Source organism: Salmo salar, chromosome 05, assembly GCF_965601325.2.
Source record: "Salmo salar chromosome 05, fSalSal1, whole genome shotgun sequence".
Classification (NCBI taxonomy): Eukaryota; Metazoa; Chordata; class Actinopteri; order Salmoniformes; family Salmonidae; genus Salmo; species Salmo salar.
Genome location: NC_138295.1, coordinates 77,622,430 through 77,642,044, shown reverse-complemented (window position 1 = coordinate 77,642,044; position 19,615 = coordinate 77,622,430). Strand labels below are relative to the sequence as shown.

The window sequence follows — 19,615 nt, the reverse complement described above, 5'->3', positions numbered from 1 at the left end:
ATGTTTGATTCATGCATTCCTATCACATTACAATTCTGTACCACATCAGTGTTCATCGACAATGGAAATATTCCATAGTTGGTATAGACTACCAGCATCCCGGATATCTGTTTCCTGAGGGATTTTGTCTGTTCTGCTAATTCTAAAGGTTTAATATTCAGTAATGTTGGCTTTGGATTAAACTTTAGGAAGAACATCTTAAAAATGAGAGGACAGTCTAAGATGGGTCAGCGTGGAACACAGTTCTGAGGTCTGTTGTTGGACAGATTATAGAGCTCATTGCGAAGCTTCACAGATCTTCATAAGGTATGGATGAAACTGATCTGTCACTGTCAGGCCATCCAGGTACTGTTGGTATCAGTGGTAATGTAAAATATCAGGCTATTCAGGTAATATCCTTCAGAATGACCTCGACGGGACCGCAGTGGAGAAGGTGGAACGCTTCAAGTTCCTTGGCATACACATCACTGACAAACTGAAATGGTCCACCCACACAGGCGCAACAGTGCCTCTTCAACCTCAGGAGGCTGAAGAGATTTGGCTTGGCACCGAAAACCCACAAACTTTTACAGATGCACAATTGAGAGCATCCTGTCCAGCTGTATCACCGCCTGGTACGGCAGCTCAACCGCCCGTGACCGCAGCGCTCTCCAGAGGGTGGTGCGGTCTGCCCGACGCATCACCGAGGGCAAACTATCTGCCCTCCAAGACACCTAGAGCACCCGATGTCACAGGAAGGCCAAGAAGGTCATCAAGGCTGGGACCGAGACACTGAAAAACAGCTTCTATCTCAAGGCCATCAGACTGTTAAACAGCCATCACTAACATAGAGAGGCTGCTGTCTATATACATAGACTAGAAATCACTAGTCACTTTAATAATGTTTACACATTTTGCATTACTCATCTCATATGTATATACTGTATTCTATTCTACTGTATCTTAGTCTATGCCGCTCTGACATTGCTCGCCCAAATATTTATATATTCTTAATTCCATTCCTTTACTTCAGATTGTGTGTATTGTTGTGAAATACTTGTTAGATATTACTGAACTGTTGGAGCTACAAACACATGCATTTCGCTACACCCGCAATAAAATCTGCTAAACACGTGTATGTTTGATTAAGTTAATGGAAGTGCAGCACAGACACAGAAGTCCATCCCTGGAGTGTCTCTCACTCTGCTCCCATCTGGTGGCCAGACTGTGTTACTACTCCTCTCATCCATCACAGAGACTGGGTAACATGAGGAATATCCCAAACATACACATACCCAGAAACCACAACAATACTCCACGACAAGCTTTGGTTAAATGTCATGTTTATTCTATCGAGGAGGAACAGTTTAACAATGAACGAAAAATGAACAGGGGGTTTACAAAACGAATGAAAAGACAGAGAAATTATATTCACATATTCAACAATGACCGTTATTAATGATGACTTAAACTCTCCACATTTTCACTCTGGAATAAACTTCTGTGTGTTTGGTTTGGTTTGGATCGAGACGGCACACACACTAAACACAAAAACACACTGCCCAGTGTGCCACGATGCATCTATGAACATCTCGGAGTGTGTGTGTGTGCATGTGTGTGGTATGTATGGTGTGTGTAGGTCTCTGTTATTAAACAGTAGACATTAAGCCTAGCCAGGATTAGAGTGGAGATGTCTCATAATGATCGTCCTCCTCTCCTCAGTGAGTGAGTGAGTGAGTGAGGGAGTGAGGGAGTGTGTGAGAGAGAGAGCATAGATATGTGTGTGTGTGAGTGTACATGTGTGTGTTGTGTTCACTTCTTCTCCCCCTTGTCGTTGTACTCCAGGAAGAAGTCATTGCAGGCGACGGTGAGCGCCCCCACCAGGATAACAAACTCAGTGAAGTCCACCTCTCCATCATTGTTGGCATCCAGGTCCCCCATCACCTTGTCCACTGCTTCCTTGTCCTGGGCATTCTGGGTGAGGGAGAGAGGAAGACTTTTATGCTGTGTGTCTGTGCGTATGTGTCTGTGTGTGTGTGAATCTCCTTACCCCCAGGTAGTTGCCCAGCTCTGCAGAGAGCATCACTTTGAGCTCTGCTCTGCTCAGGGTGTATTTGTCGCCCTCGTCTCCAGAATACTTATGGAAAGTCTGGATCATCAGCTGCATGGCGGTCTCCAAGGTGGACACATTCTCTGTGTTGGTAGGGTTAGACATACTACAGAGGTAGAGAGACAACAGACATGGTTAGGATAATGATTAATAACATTATTAGACATACTACAGAGGTAGAGAGACAACAGACATGGTTAGGATAATGATTAATAACATTATTAGACATACTACAGAGGTAGAGAGACAACAGACATGGTTAGGATAATGAGTAGGTGTTTCACATTGTAGTAGGACATCAAGTGATGTAGCCCGTGCAGAGTGTTTGTATTTTCTCATGGAAGCTGAGCCAGGATCAGATGGATCAGTCAAACACACTGTAGAGAGCAGTGGAGGCTGGTGAGAGGAGGACATCTCATAATAATGGCTGGAATGGAGTGTTATCAAACACATGAAACACCCCCCAGAAAACGTGTTTGATATCCTTCCATTCCAGACATTATTATGATCCATCCTCCCCTCAGCAGCCTCCACTGGTACAGAGACAGTATCAACTGAGTTAGCAATAACCATGTCTGCTGAGCACGGCAGGACAGATAGGACGAGAGAGAGAGGGATGGATGAATAGACAGAGAGAGAGAGAGAGAGAGAGAGAGAGAGAGAGAGAGAGAGAGAGAGAGAGAGAGAGAGAGGGAGAGGGATGGATGAATAGACAGAGCGAGAGAGTTGCTTGTTCCTCAACCCTGTCTAGTTCCTGAATTAGTCACAAGTATAAAGTCACCCTACCCAACATCTAAAGAACTACAAACCCCAAGAGCCCTACTACATTACTAAAACCCCAGACAGTTAGCCATGGAGTATGATGATGATTGATGATTAGTTTCACCACTTAAGGATAAGTTGATCCTGGATCTGTGGGGAGCCACAGTGAGACACTGTGATGGAAAGGAGATAGGTAATAGTGAGCAGGATATGTGAACCCCAGCCTTCTGATAAGAGTGAAACCCACACCAAGTAGAAACACACTCAGCTCTAACTCTAACCCTATAGCCCTGTCCTGTCCTGTCCAAACCAGTACAGGAGGAACTGGGACCATAGGAACCTGAGCTGCTCTCTACCTGAGCTGGACTGGATGGTTGGTAACAGAGGAGACAGGTGTATGTATCCCACCATCTCTTTATCCCACCCCACCATCTCTTTATCCCACCGCTTCATCTCTCCATATCTCTATCCCACCCCTCCATCTCTTTACCCCACCCCTCATCTCTCCATCCCACCCATCCATCTCTTTATCCCACCCCTCATCTCTCCATCCCACCCATCCATCTCTTTATCCCACCCCTCCATCTCTTTATCCCACCCCTCCATCTCTTTATCCCACCCCTCCATCTCTTTATCCCACCCCTCCATCTCTTTATCCCACCCCTCATCTCTCCATATCTCTATCCCACCCCTCCATATCTCTATCCCACCCCTCCATCTCTTTATCCCACCCCTCCATCTCTTTATCCCACCCCTCATCTCTCCATATCTCTATCCCACCCCTCCATATCTCTATCCCACCCCTCCATCTCTTTATCCCACCCCTCCATCTCTTTATCCCACCCCTCCATCTCTTTATCCCACCCCTCCATCTCTTTATCCCACCCCTCATCTCTCCATATCTCTATCCCACCCCTCCATCTCTTTATCCCACCCCTCATCTCTCCATATCTCTATCCCACCCCTCCATATCTCTATCCCACCCCTCCATCTCTTTATCCCACCCCTCCATCTCTTTATCCCACCCCTCCATCTCTTTATCCCACCCCTCATCTCTCCATATCTCTATCCCACCCCTCCATATTTCTATCCCACCCCTCCATCTCTTTATCCCACCCCTCCATCTCTTTATCCCACCCCTCATCTCTCCATATCTCTATCCCACCCCTCCATATCTCTATCCCACCCCTCCATCTCTTTATCCCACCCTCCATCTCTTTATCCCACCCCTCCATCTCTTTATCCCACCCTCCATATCTCTATCCCACCCCTCCATCTCTTTATCCCACCCCTCATCTCTCCATATCTCTATCCCACCCCTCCATATCTCTATCCCACCCCTCCATCTCTTTATCCCACCCCTCCATCTCTTTATCCCACCCCTCCATCTCTTTATCCCACCCCTCCATATCTCTATCCCACCCCTCCATCTCTTTATCCCACCCCTCATTTCTCCATATATCTATCCCACCCCTCCATCTCTTTATCCCACCACTCCATATCTCTATCCCACCCCTCCATCTCTTTATCCCACCCTTCCATCTCTTTATCCCACCCCTCATCTCTCCATATCTCTATCCCACCCCTCCATCTCTTTATCCCACCCCTCCATCTCTTTATCCCACCCCCCATCTCTCCATATCTCTATCCCACCCCTCCATATCTCTATCCCACCCCTCCATCTCTTTATCCCACCCCTCCATCTCTTTATCCCACCCCTCATCTCTCCATATCTCTATCCCACCCCTCCATATCTCTATCCCACCCCTCCATCTCTTTATCCCACCCCTCCATCTCTTTATCCCACCCCTCATCTCTCCATATCTCTATCCCACCCCTCCATCTCTTTATCCCACCCCTCCATATCTCTATCCCACCCCTCCATCTCTTTATCCCACCCTTCCATCTCTTTATCCCTCCCCTCATCCCTCCATATCTCTATCCCACCCCTCCATCTCTTTATCCCACCCCTCCATCTCTTTATCCCACCCCCCATCTCTCCATATCTCTATCCCACCCCTCCATATCTCTATCCCACCCCTCCATCTCTTTATCCCACCCCTCCATCTCTTTATCCCACCCCCCATCTCTCCATATCTCTATCCCACCCCTCCATCTCTTTATCCCACCCCTCCATCTCTTTATCCCACCCCTCCAAATCTGAGGTCATTCTTGTTGAGGAAAAATATAGATTTGCCTCCTTTGAGCAAGATATTTACATAAACAGAAAATAAAGAAGAAAAAGAAGAGAGAGGTCAGTCAGGACAGAGGAAACACAACAGGTCAGAAACTCTATAGAGGCTAACATCACACCGATATTGACCAGGGAATAGACATGAAATCACCAAACACAGAGTAGTGAAGTCTACAGTACAGGCTGTGTGCTTTCCCCTTTCTGTAAGAGTTATACTGACGTTGTTTAGGGTTACAGCAACGCAAACTTTGTATCATTGTCTCTAGATCACAAACAGCTGAAATGTATTTCATCTGACACACATTTTACCGTGCTAGACAGAACTACCTCCTGAAGAGCAAAAGGGCTGAATTGTTTTGCCTGTTGCTGAAAAACTGCATTAATTCCTGAGTCAACCTTTCTTCCTTACCTGAGCAAAGGAGGAGTGCTGGCCTGCTGTTGGACACGTAGAGGGAGAGTAACGAAGAACGGTGAGGAGGGGGAGATGGACAGCCTCTTAAATACTTCTCTCCCTCCTCCCACTCTGCCTCTCTCCCTCCTCCCACTTCACCTCTCTCTCCCTCCTCCCACTCCGCCTCTCTCCCTCCTCCCACTCCGCCTCTCTCCCTCCTCCCACTCCGCCTCTCTCCCTCCTCCCACTCCACCTCTCTCCCTCCTCCCACTCTGCCTCTCTCCCTCCTCCCACTTCACCTCTCTCTCCCTCCTCCCACTCTGCCTCTCTCCCTCCTCCCACTCCGCCTCTCTCCCTCCTCCCACTACGCCTCTCTCCCCTCCTCCCACTCCGCCTCTCTCCCTCCTCCCACTCTACCTCTCTCCCCCCTCCTCCATCCCTCTCTTCTTCCACCTGTTGCTCTTCTTCTCTGTCCCATCCCCCCATCTCCTCTCCTCCTTCTCTGTTTACACGACGGACATCTGCCCTCCTGTGATGGACAGATAAGATCCATCCATCATAAAAGCTGTCAGACATGACACCAAATCACTACCTCAGGATGATCACATTTACATTATTAGTATGAAATATTACCCCCACTGGTGTAACATACTCATTACTGTAGAGTATGGTACAGTGCTTGACCTGGTGTCGAGAATACTGGAGAACACTCTAGCAGTTTCACCTGTGAGAAATGTGAATTAAATCTTAATGAAATCATGAATTATCCTTCAAGAAGTTTTTGAGAAAGCCAGGGAGATGAGGAGAGGTAAAGCAGAAGAGTAGAGGAGCAGAGGGAAAGCAGAAAAGGAAAAGAGGAAGAGAGGAGGAGAGAGAAAGCAGAAGAGGATAAGAGGAGGAGAGGGGAACGATGTGGTGTAGCCTATTTATCCACTTTGGCCACAGAGACAAGGTGCAGAGAGAGCCACAATGGAGCCAAGGTGCAGAGAGAACCACAATGGAGCCAAGGTGCAGAGAGAGCCACAATGGAGCCAAGGTGCAGAGAGAGCCACAATGGAGCCAAGGTGCAGAGAGAGCCACAATGGAGCCAAGGTGCAGAGAGAGTCACAATGGAGCCAAGGTGCAGAGAGAGCCACAATGGAGCCAAGGTGCAGAGAGAGTCACAATGGAGCCAAGGTGCAGAGAGAGCCACAATGGAGCCAAGGTACAGAGAGAGCCACAATGTAGCCAAGGTACAGAGAGAGCCACAATGGGGCCAAGGTGCAGAGAGAGCCACAATGGAGCCAAGGTACAGAGAGAGCCACAATGTAGCCAAGGTGCAGAGAGAGCCACAATGGAGCCAAGGTACAGAGAGAGCCACAATGGGGCCAAGGTACAGAGAGAGCCACAATGTAGCCAAGGTACAGAGAGAGCCACAATGGGGTATTACTTATTGTCTCAGTGTCACGAGAATTTTCTATCCCAATGATAATAACTAACAATCAATAAGCTTTGACCAATCCCCAAGGTTTGTAAGACATTGGGTTAATAATAATTAGTCAAAGACTCAGCTTCTGCAAATGGTCTGTACAGTTTATTCAGAGAACGTTCTGAAGTTCATAATACAAAGACATGCCATTTTATAACTTGCTCCCTACTTACGCACATACTTCCACACAAACAGTAGATATCCTACATACATACATACACACGAACAGTAGGTGAGTTGTATCCCTTCCCAGAGTTCTCACCACTGTTTATCACTACCCAGCGCTGTCCGTTCCATTCCCCCGAGAGTAGAGAAACCTTGAGAAGTACTCCCTGTCTTATCATCATTTTCTCAGAGTTCTAGCCAGGTCGAGTCAAACACAGTTTGAATTGTTCTTGGTATTTTCATCGGCACACACATACACACACATTTATCTCCCTCCCAGTCCAACCTAGTTGGACTTATGTTTAATACTTTAATTATTCCTTATAAATGCTACATAAACTATAATCCCTAATGGTTACGTTTCAGGGTAGAATTATTTAATCATTATCTTTAAACATATAAATTATTTTATCACTCAGTCAGTGTGCTATTGTAGCAGTGGATTACCATGGCCTGGGCCTGTAACCATATTGTACTGCGTGTCAAAACACAGGCCAGGGGAAGCAGTGAAAGCGTGTTTAGATAAACACCACAACAACAGGAGAAACACTGGAGGAAGGTGAGAGGCCCTGCTATGGCGCCGACAATATTCTTTCAAAGATGCATGCCATCCACAAGATTAAAATACAGACCATCTCAATACTTATACTCTGAAATGGAAAATATTTAATTTACAGTTTTCCACAATTGCTTACACTCGTTTGCTGAATCTTTGGCCCATTTTCCCAAAACTCTAAACACAAAACTTTACAAATCTATAGCAAAAGCAAACACTGCATTCAAAACTGTTTTATCGCTTTCCATAATGTTTTTTTTTTGCATCAAAATGACACGCGTCATGTGAATAGATCTGTCTACCAACCAACAACACACTGTTTATGCCTTTTGCATCATCAGTGTTACACTGTAGCCGGTTGTAAAATATTGTTACAGTAATGTATACCTACTCAAATACCCAGGTTAAAAAATAGTTTTTAAATACATAAATAAACACACAAATGCAATACAGTAACAAAATCATTGTCATTTATTTCCAAAATGCAGTATTTTTGAACACTTGTCTTTTGTATGTAACACTTTCCATACCCAACAGGAGAAAACCAGGAAAAACATTCAGTAAGATAAAGAGTTTTCTGTACAAAAATAAAAATGAAAGTGGCTCATTCTTTCAAAACTCTAAAGACAAAAAGACAAAAACAAATGCAAAATGTAAGAAAAAAAGACATTAGGCTGCATCCTGCTGTAATGTCTGCTTCAAACTCACACCCTCAAACACGTAGATCCCCTGAACACAGCTCACTCTCCAGATCCCAATCACCTGAACTCTGATCACCTGTATGTCATTATCACACACTATTTAGTTCAGTTCTTTGCACCCCATCACTGTGAGGTATTGTTTGTTTTGTGACACACGGCTTGCAGAGCCCTGTGGTTCACATGATCGGCTCCTCCTGTGTATGATAGTTTTTGCCTGCCTCACTAATGATGCCTTTTGCCTATTCCCTGCCTGTACTTTAGCCTATCGGATTTCCTGTTATCTACCTGTTGCCTGATCTCCCGGACTATGTTACTAGCCTTTTCCCCTGCCTGTACTGTTGCCCTTTTGGACCCCCTGTGTATGACCTTCTGCCTGCCCCTGGACCCAGCTACCTGCCTCCTCCTGTGTATGACCTTCTGCCTGCCCCTGGACCCAGCTACCTGCCTCCTCCTGTGGTCCTTTGTAGTAAACAACGCTTGAAACCAGCTCTGTCACCCCTCGTGTTCATTACACCTGCCTCCTATTTGGGTCTGGCCACAGCACCTCATCTACATCACAAGCCATGTTCTCCCTGGCTAAACAGCAGGGAAAGAATCTTCTGGAGTGACGGATCCAGCTGCCGAAAGCCCCCACATCAACTTCACCACATGCATCCTCCATTGCCTGGAGAAGAGGTACGCGTGCGAGGGGATGGTGGTCATACACCTTCCATCGCCATGCCGAAAAAACTATTCAATTGTGTTTAGGAATGGGGAATATGGTGGGAGGTATAGAATAAATTGTGGGTGGTCAATGAACCAGTTGGGGACCAGAGCAGCCCGGTGGAAACTCAGGTTGTCCCAGATGACAACATACCTGGGCTGCTCTGGTCCACCCTCTGCTCGGCTGGAATGAGGATGTCATGTAGTGTGTCCAGGAATGGGATGAGAAGGGCGGTGTTGTACGGACTAAGGTTGGCATGGTGATGGAGGACGCCTTGCTGGCTAACAGCTGCACACATGGTGATATTCCCTCCACGCTGTCCAGGGACATTCACAATGGCCAATAATGTTCTGTCCCCGTCCCCTTCTTTAGGCTAGCATCCAGCTCCAAGACTCTGAAACAGACAAGACAATGTGACATTGACCTAGAGCAGTCAATATGGTGAGGCACAATACACTGGATTACAGTACTCTAATGTGTCTATACAGTGCTGATATGATAGTAAATTCACAGTGTAGTACTTACTTGCACATATTCATAGCGCTGTTCTTTAACCCTCTGAGTGTCTCTCAAATGGCACCCTGTAGACCTGTTTCATCCGGATTCGGTTGTGCTGTAATACACGGTCCAGTGTAGACAAGATCACCTGGTGAATGTTATTGAATATTGTGTTGTCTGAAATTGTAGTTCTGGATTTCTCGTAGTCTAATGGTATTGTTTGCCACCACCATGTTCACAATACTGGTCTCCTGTTCTGGTGTGAACGGGGTCTTCCACCACGGCCTGGCCGTCTCAGTTCTGCAGAACATCCACAAATCACATTACTGTAACGTTGGGCAACAATCCCTGAGTAACATAGGCCTACTGGTATGTCGGACTGCAGTAAACATAAAGAGCATAGTGTAGATGGTAGGTAACTTACCGGTCGTCATTTCTGAATGTACGGATGATAGACGCAACCGTGTAGCGGCTCAGGTTGGGCTGAACTCTGCCCAGCCTCCCTCATACTCAATCCATGGTGGAGTACAAGGTAAACCAATGTGGCCCTGATCTCATCTCAGACAACTGTCCTTCCTCGTCCTCTTACTCCTCTTACTCTCACTCCTTCACCTCTAGCTCTTGCTTCACCATTGACTTCCATTTTCCTCCAAAACAGGAGAGCTCATCTGCCTTTTATAGTGCTAAAGCTCTGATTTCTAAGTGAACAATAAGGCAACTTGTGTTTACACCTGTGAGGAGTGGGTGTTGCCAATGGTTTATAGAGCTTGGCATTGTTTATAGAGCTTGCAATTTTGCAGACTTGGTTTAATGATTTGGTACATGAGTTTCAGGTTTCGGTGATTGCGTTTCAAGTTCCAATTTTAGTGTGTAAACAATTGGGAAAAACTGTAATCTGTCATTCTCAAGCATCTGCTCAGTGAACTGTGTCTGTTCCCCTCAGGGCGTGTGGTGTGATGACCTTGTTGGCTGGGCCTGGTCCAACAGCTGCCCTGCTTGGCCTGGTACTGTGTGTTTCCAAATGCTGTGTTGGACCCAGATTGGTAGCAGCCAATTTCAGCTGGTGATTAGGTTAAGGCCTGAAACAATGGTTCTGTCTCCCAGTAGGTTAGATGGTAGTGGTTATTGAAATGAAGTGCAGAACATGTTGGAACGGCGTTAGGGTAATATAGGAGATCCAGAGGGAGTTTATAATGTAAACAGCTCAACAGACCTGAGGCTGTGGTTAGCCTAGTGGGTGTGTCTGGCCTGAGGCTGTTTGAAAGGGAAGCTGGTACCTGATACAGGATCAGAGGGTACTAACTGAATGGAGACAACACCCTTGACAGGCAGCCATGCATAGCTATCGCTTCTGTAACACACACAAACTTATACAAGCAAACAAAATGACACACAAATCCTACATTCATACAAATGCATAGCTATTGTAATAATGTATATTTTAATGACAACTGCACTCCACAAACCAAAACAGCAAACTAAATGTCTCCTTGTTAATCTGTGCTGTTTCTTTGACCAAGCCTTAGGTTTATATAACCACTGAATTGTATAGTGTCTGTGCACGTCTTGTTTTTTAAGTCTGAATGTTAATGTAACATACAGTACTTGTATGTTGCACCCACTACAGCTCTGAGGCTGCTACCCCCGGGGGAGCGGAAAGTAGGATTGTATAGATTTGCCTGTATTACAGTATAGACTTGTTTATCTCTCCCTGGTGCAATGCAGCATTGTATTCTGTTGGCAGAAGACGTGTGCGTGTATCCTTGCTGTGCACAATAGGTGCGGTTGTACATTGGTGTCCAATTTCAATATTCTGGTGCATCGTGGGCCACGGAGTGTAACACGACTAAATTTAGAAGGGGCCGCTGGTGGCCATGGTAGCAGGTATCAGCATATTGGTTCTATAAGGTGTGTGTCTTCCTCATGACACAGGGCGACCTAGAGAATGTCATTTAGAGAATGTTAGAGCAGTGAAAGACGACATGACTTTAAAACATTGCCATGGCTTTTATTTCAACATGATAACAAACCAATTACTGTAGAAGTGTTGATTTAGAGTAGTTATACTAAAACATGTGAACTGTTAAACTTAATGTCAAAAATGCCTTCATAAAGTGTTTATAAAACCAGTAACATTGTTATAACTGAGATGAAGATTGGTAGTGTATTGTAAGCATATAAAAATGTTGAGATGAAGTTAAGTCTGATTATGTAGTGATTATGTAGTGATATACAGCTAAGGGAGATTGACAGTCCATGACAGGTCTATGAGCCTCTATAGGTACATGGGGCCTTATGGCAGTGTTCTTCAATTCTGGCCCTGTGGTCACACACACTGTAATCAATCCCATCAAAGCCTTCACGAGTTTCATCTGGTGTGTCAGTGCTGGAATGGAACTAAAGCCTGCACACCCTGTGGGTCACTAGGACCAGGATTGAAGAACCCTGCTTTATAGACTGCATAAGACATCTTATAGAGTGTCTATGAAGCCATATGTAGTTCCTATGAGGCAGGTGTGGTGTTGGCTGCAGTCCTCTGCTCGCTGAGGGTGTTTGCCACGTAGCCAATCAGAGTCATGTATTCCTGGAAGCTGACCTTCCCATCTTTGTTCTCATCCAATCCCTTACGCATCTCCTTCACTGCAGAGGAACTGTCTGTTCCCTATGAGGTGAGAGGGGGAGAGAGGAAGAGAGTGGGGATACAGAGAGAGAAAGAGTATCATTAAAGATTACTTCCCCAATAACACCTGGTGCTGATTTGCATTATGACTAGGGTTGAGGCTCGGGTTTAACCGGGCCGTGGACACGAACCTGGGTCGTGGTTGAGGCTCGGGTTTAACCGGGACGCAGACCTAGGGTCGTGGTTGTGGCTCGGGTTTAACCGGGATGCGAACATGAACCCAGGGTCAGGGTTGTGGCTCGCGTTTAACCAGGACGTGGACACGAACCCAGGGTCAGGGTTGAGGAGTAGTGATACAAGGATAGGTGGAACTTACAGTCATGATGTTGCCGAGCTGTTTATTGACGAGGCCCTGGAAGTCCTTATCTCCGAGACTGCCCTTCCCTTTGGCAGACTTCAGATACACTCCTACCACTGTCTGGATGGCCGACTCCATAGCTACTGGGAGAGAGGAGAGGATGGGGGGGTGCAGAAAAATCTAAAGTTTAGACAATTGAATGCAGCAACTGTTTCACTGGAACTAGCTGGAACTGTTAAGACAAGGTACACTCTTAGAAAAAAAGAGTTCTTCGGCTGTCCCCATAGGAAAATCCTTTCTGATTCCACATAGAAAACTCTGTGGAAAGGGTCCTGCATGGAACGCAGAAGGGTTCTACCTGGAACCAAATGGTTTCGAACTGGAACAAAAAAGGGTTATTCAATGGGGACAGCTGAAGAACCCTTTTAGGTTCTAGATCGTACCTTTTTATCTAAGGGTGTAGAAAGAGGACATCAGAATAGAGGAAAGAATGAAAGAGGGATGGAGGAAGATAAGGAGAGCCCGGTGAGGTAAACTAAGGAAAGGATGGAGCGAGAGAGAGGGACGGGAGGAGTCTGAGGTAAACAATGGGAGCTGTGATGTCTGATGGAGAGAGGGATACCTGATCACCATAAGCCAGCAGAAGGCTATGGGTTCACATTACTACAGCTAAGACCTGTCTGTTACACACTCTCTCATATATATATATATAGCTACCCTACCCCCTCTACAGTATCTCTAACCCCTTCTCTTTTAACATTAGGGTGATGTCCTGAGGGTAGGTCGGGTGATGCCCTGAGGGTAGGTCGGGTGATGCCCTGAGGGTAGGTCGGGTGATGCCCTGAGGGTAGGTCGGGTGATGCCCTGAGGGTAGGTCCGGTGATGCCCTGAGGGTAGGTCGGGTGATGTCCTGAGGGTAGGTCGGGTGATGTCCTGAGGGTAGGTCGGGTGATGTCCTGAGGGTAGGTCGGGTGAGGTCCTGAGGGTAGGTCGGGTGAGGTCCTGAGGGTAGGTCGGGTGAGGTCCTGAGGGTAGGTCGGGTGATGCCCTGAGGGTAGGTCGGGTGATGTCCTGAGGGTAGGTCGGGTGATGTCCTGAGGGTAGGTCGGGTGATGTCCTGAGGGTAGGTCGGGTGAGGTCCTGAGGGTAGGTCGGGTGAGGTCCTGAGGGTAGGTCGGGTGATGTCCTGAGGGTAGGTCGGGTGATGTCCTGACGGTAGGTCGGGTGAGGTCCTGAGGGTAGGTCGGGTGAGGTCCTGAGGGTAGGTCGGGTGAGGTCCTGAGGGTAGGTCGGGTGAGGTCCTGAGGGTAGGTCGGGTGAGGTCCTGAGGGTAGGTCGGGTGAGGTCCTGAGGGTAGGTCGGGTGAGGTCCTGAGGGTAGGTCGGGTGAGGTCCTGAGGGTAGGTCGGGTGATGTCCTGAGGGTAGGTCGGGTGATGTCCTGAGGGTAGGTCGGGTGAGGTCCTGAGGGTAGGTCGGGTGAGGTCCTGAGGGTAGGTCGGGTGATGTCCTGATGAGGGTAACCCTAGAGCCCCAACCCACAGGTAAATCTCCCATCTGACACTGTCACACCTGAATGCGCACACACACAAAAATGCATGCGCATACCCACACACACACACACACACCCTGTCCCCTGGGCCTAGGCCAATTAGGACTGTTCTTACATTAGCCTAATTAGTGGGTGAGTGAGAGCAGAACACACCCATGGTCTGATGCCAGGTGCGGGATTCCGTTTCATATCCCACCTTGATGCTACACATACACACACTATCCTGTTTGAGTTCTGCTGTAACAAACACATTAGCCAACCACAGACCCACACGGCTGGACATCTATCATCACCATCTTCATCCCTCATCACTATTTCACCAGCCTGCGGGTGTCCCGAGCAAGAGACACCTTCTAGGCACATGGCCCATAATAGGACAGGCTGTGTGTGGTCTCTGTAGTTGAGTTGGTAAAGCATGGTGCCAGTAACACCAGCTAGTGGGTTTGTATACACGCATGACTAAGTCGCTTTGGATAAAACAGTCTGCTAAATGGAATATATTATTACATCAGGGATGGGCACCTGGACCCCTTTTGTAGGCCCACGGATCAATTTCCACACACATTTTTCAGGAACTCAGTCAGGGTCTCAACTTACTGTTGAGTTACAATAGTAGAAACACAAGGTGACATTTCTAAATGTGGTTGTGCTTCAGCTGTTTCTCTTGTTATGTCAGTCACTCAATTAGCCACGTCAGCTAAACATGTTATATTGTTATGTCAGTCCCTCAATTAGCCACATCAGCTAAACATGTTATATTGTTATGTCAGTCCCTCAATTAGCCACGTCAGCTAAACATGTTATATTGTTGTCAGTCCCTCAATTAGCCACGTCAGCTAAACATGTTATATTGTTATGTCAGTCCCTCAATTAGCCACGTCAGCTAAACATGTTATATTGTTATGTCAGTCACTCAATTAGCCACGTCAGCTAAACATGTTATATTGTTATGTCAGTCCCTCAATTAGCCACGTCAGCTAAACATGTTATATTGTTATGTCAGTCCCTCAATTAGCCACGTCAGCTAAACATGTTATATTGTTATGTCAGTCACTCAATTAACCACGTCAGCTAAACATGTTATATTGTTATGTCAGTCACTCAATTAGCCACGTCAGCTAAACATGTTATATTGTTATGTCAGTCACTCAATTAACCACGTCAGCTAAACATGTTATATTGTTATGTCAGTCACTCAATTAGCCACGTCAGCTAAACATGTTATATTGTTATGTCAGTCACTCAATTAGCCACGTCAGCTAAACATGTTATATTGTTATGTCAGTCCCTCAATTAGCCACGTCAGCTAAACATGTTATATTGTTATGTCAGTCCCTCAATTAGCCACGTCAGCTAAACATGTTATATTGTTATGTCAGTCACTCAATTAGCCACGTCAGCTAAACATGTTATATTGTTATGTCAGTCCCTCAATTAGCCACGTCAGCTAAACATGTTATATTGTTATGTCAGTCACTCAATTAGCCACGTCAGCTAAACATGTTATATTGTTATGTCAGTCACTCAATTAGGCACGTCAGCTAAACATGTTATATTGTTATGTCAGTCCCTCAATTAGCCACGTCAGCTAAACATGTTATATTGTTATGTCAGTCACTCAATTAGCCACGTCAGCTAAACATGTTATATTGTTATGTCAGTCACTCAATTAGCCACGTCAGCTAAACATGTTATATTGTTATGTCAGTCACTCAATTAACCACGTCAGCTAAACATGTTATATTGTTATGTCAGTCACTCAATTAGCCACGTCAGCTAAACATGTTATATTGTTATGTCAGTCACTCAATTAACCACGTCAGCTAAACATGTTATATTGTTATGTCAGTCACTCAATTAACCACGTCAGCTAAACATGTTATATTGTTATGTCAGTCACTCAATTAGCCACGTCAGCTAAACATGTTATATTGGTCAATGAGTCTAGCAGCCAGCTATCTAAACGTGTAATCATGGTCAAATTACCGACCCAAAAGGGGGGCCCTAAATGTGTGAGTATGGATGTGGGTACGCAGACCCGCAAGCTACTGTGGCACCTCATGATGAGGTCTGATTTCTGGTGGCCCCCACCCCCATCAGTTGCCCATCCTTGTTATATATATTGTGTGTGTGTGTGTGTGTGTGTGTGAGCCCTAGATCAGAGTGATTGATGAGCAGATGGATCCATGAGTATCTTTTTAGACCCAAACAGAGGATGTAATGAGACTAACTGGTGTGAAACCAAGCTGCCCGGGCTGCACCAGAATACAGAACCCTGGACAGGACTCGGTCAGCGGGAGGGAGGAGAGGAGAAGTTAAGAGACCAGAGTTCAGTAGGTGACACTAGTTTGGTGTTTTATGTTTGAAGCAGGTCAACTCTGGCTCCAACAAGACCGTTTTTTATAGAGATTTTTTTCAAATTGAACCTTTATTTAACGAGGCAAGTCAGTAAGAACAAATTATTATTTACAATGATGGTCTACACCGGCCAAACCCGGACGACGCTGGGACAATTATGCACTGCCCTACGGGACTCCAAATCACGGACAGTTGTGATACAGCCTGGAATCAAACCAGGGAGTCTGTACTGACACCTCAAGCACTGAGATGCAGTGCCTTAGACCGCTGTGCCACTCGGGAGACAGACATGTTTAATAAACCTCACTCTGAATTTACTTTCACATCCAACTTGTGTAAGAAAAGTTAGGAGTTACTTTCAACTATTCAACATGATTTAGGTAGTCTACACAAATGAGTATGGAGCTGAATAATGTTTATATGTGTTGACATGATAACAGCTGGTTTCCATAGCTAAGCAGGGTACAATAGAGGTATGTATCTGGATGGTAGACTTGATGTGACTGAAGTGAATTACCTCCTGTATTCCACTAGGAGACAATGTTCAGGCAGGAACTGTAGGACTGTGGCGTCACTTTTTATTTGAACGTACCTCTATATTTAGGTTGATGGCATGACGTTGAAACAATGACGTTGTAAAATATGTCTAATCAAATATGAAACTCAGTGTAATTTCATCCATATTGAATGATGAAAATGATTATGTTTTTAAGTGGAATTGAACAGGATTTCAACTTATACATAGTTCTGATTATTATGTTGAAATTAGACTGATGTACTGTAACAACCTTTTCGTCAGGTTAAGTCAGTGTATTTAAGTTGAAGTTTTACCCACATTTCAATGTTTCCAATGCTGGTTGAAACGAGATGAAAACAGTACTGGTTGACCATGTCACAATACAATACTTTCACGTCACAATACTTTGGCAAATAATGTTGAAACAACGTTAATTCAACCAGTGTGTGCCGAGTGGTTTGTGTGTCTATAAAGCATTGTGGGTTATACCTGGCTTGACCTGGGATGGCATGGCTTGCAAGGTGATCATCAACCTGAAAATGTACATATTTGTCTCCTTACCTAACACATTTAGGGGATAGATACAGTCATGTGGCAGGCTGAATATGGCGGAGAGAACTTGCTGCAGTCTAATTGGGATAATCATATTCAGAAGGCTTTGGGTGGGTCACAGCAACGTTTGAGAAGCACTGCTACAGGCCTAACTAAATACAATGGGCAGACTTTCACACAATAGTTTATTTCGAGCCAAGTCTACTCACTCTCTCCATGCCTATGAACTGTGTGAAGCTCGGTTCAGTGGACTCGTTTCACCTGCATGAGCTTTGATTATTTCGACGGCCAAGCAGAATCAATCAGCGGGGATGTGATGTGTTCAATAAGTTACAAGGTGTGACTGACTCACTTCAGGCAACCATACCTGCACGGTGCTGTCAACGGCGTTTTCCACAAGCCATTTCTCCCCGCGCTACCAACGTCTTACCGTTCGTGAATAATTCAGGGTGAAAAGACTAGAGCGAGCTGTCCTAGCTGCTGTTACACAGGGCCACGGTCGGTGTTGAGGTTGTACAGACTCGAACGGATGTCATTGTCCACAAGCTTGTAACGACTACAACTACCGAACCGTTCACTCTTCGGCTCGTGCATCATCTGAGACGATTGTGGGTAGCCTACCCACCGTGGTTTTGCGCCCCCCCGCCTTTAGCCGAACTAATCCGGTCGATTTGTAGAGTGGTCCCGAGGAAAGACTGACAGGGGAAATAAATAAATAAAGACGAGCTCTCTGGTTTGTCCTGAATTGTAAAGGGGTTGAGGATTGGGTTACCGACCAGGACAAGCCGATCCCTGTGCTATCATGCTAGGTGGGTTTAGGACAATAGATCCGCTCGCAAACTATACATTATTAATGTTCGGACGGAGGAACATGTTCTGGGAGGCCCATTTGGATCCATCAGCGCAATGGCCTGTTTGAGTCAACGGAACTTCTGACAAACAAGCTAGGCTACATACTTCAGTTACTTTATCAACTCACCGTTAGATTGGGAATGAGAAAAAAACAAATGTGCTCGATGTCAGTTATCTTGTCCAGGCTCTCTCTGTCTCTCAGTCTCTCAGGCACTCTTCTCAAGGCTCAAACTTGATCAACTAGTTGCACTCAAAAGAATCTCTTCCGTGATAGACTTTTTCTTCACCAAACTTTTTTGTATTGTGTCATAGAAGGGCGTGTGGCTGGGAAAGGGAGGCGAGTGGCTGGGAAAGAGCAAGGGAAATAGACGAAGGGGGAAGGGCTGCCAACAGATTCATTTTATTGTGTTAATAACTACTCTTTACGATATGAAACGTTGATTTGAACCTTCTGATCAACTAGTGGGTCAGGCGGCGACCCACTGTCTGATTCATATCGCGTGATTTCTGATGATTTCCTCGATTATATCGACTGATTGGTTCTGAATGGGGTGTTAATAACTACTCTATAGTTTGCCAGTTATTTTATTTTCATGTTTACAATAGATGGTTTATTGTAGACTATAGCCTATAGTTTGATTCTAAAAACATAATGCAATGTTGTATTTAGAAAAAATGAAACAATTTGTAGCCTTAATATGATAAACGTAGGTATGCTATTATGAACCCTCCACAAAACGTAAAAAGTTACTTAAAAATTACTTTCCACAGATCAATGTTAGGGATGGCTGAAATATTTTAGCCACCACATTGCATCAGCACCTTGAGTGAGCAAGTTTGAACAGGCAATAAGTTGTGTGTCTGTGCATGGTAGTAGACCGAGTCATATTTCCACCACACCCTTAAAGTCAACATCAGTTCGAGTTTATTCAACCACATTGCTCAGACACACAAACCATAATGTATAATTATTCACAAAGCAAGGAGAAACTTAGTCATGTAGAACTCAGACAGATTCATTAAGGACATATTCACAGCCATGTTTTTAGTCAGTTGGTTATTTACACGTAGGCTACATTCTCCCGCGGCATGTATTCATGGATGCCAAGGGAAGCCAGGCTTCCCCAAGAAATGGACAACAAAAATAAACCTAAAAGAATGTATCTTTTGTCTCTGTGTTTCATACGTTTTTTTCCCTTCAATTCACAAGAGGTTGAATAGATCTCACTGGAGAAAGCAACCAAGCGAGCGAAACAGCACCCCTCTGTCTCTGTATGTGTA

General features: G+C 45.5%; 2 protein-coding genes across 3 annotated transcripts; both read right to left on the bottom strand.

Moving 5' to 3' along the window:
* Positions 1 to 1,305: 1,305 nt before the first annotated feature.
* LOC123743174 (protein S100-A1) lies at positions 1,306 to 5,569 on the bottom strand. The gene is made up of 3 exons (XM_045718935.1): positions 5,455 to 5,569; positions 2,030 to 2,195; positions 1,306 to 1,953 (listed from the first exon to the last, which is right to left on the bottom strand). The coding sequence occupies exons 2-3, from the start codon at positions 2,192 to 2,194 to the stop codon at positions 1,792 to 1,794; spliced, it is 327 nt and encodes a 108-aa protein (XP_045574891.1). The 5' UTR covers position 2,195; positions 5,455 to 5,569; the 3' UTR covers positions 1,306 to 1,791.
* Positions 5,570 to 11,514: 5,945 nt separating this feature from the next.
* LOC106575530 (protein S100-A13) lies at positions 11,515 to 18,687 on the bottom strand. Of its 2 annotated transcripts, none has more exons than XM_014152083.3 (3): positions 18,462 to 18,687; positions 12,524 to 12,645; positions 11,515 to 12,189 (listed from the first exon to the last, which is right to left on the bottom strand). In XM_014152083.3, the coding sequence occupies exons 2-3, from the start codon at positions 12,641 to 12,643 to the stop codon at positions 12,031 to 12,033; spliced, it is 279 nt and encodes a 92-aa protein (XP_014007558.1). In that variant the 5' UTR covers positions 12,644 to 12,645; positions 18,462 to 18,687; the 3' UTR covers positions 11,515 to 12,030. The 2 variants fall into 2 exon arrangements, with proteins under 2 accessions (XP_014007558.1, XP_014007566.1); XM_014152091.3 differs by having other exon boundaries at positions 12,524 to 12,648; positions 18,462 to 18,659.
* Between the last annotated feature and the right edge of the window lie 928 nt (positions 18,688 to 19,615).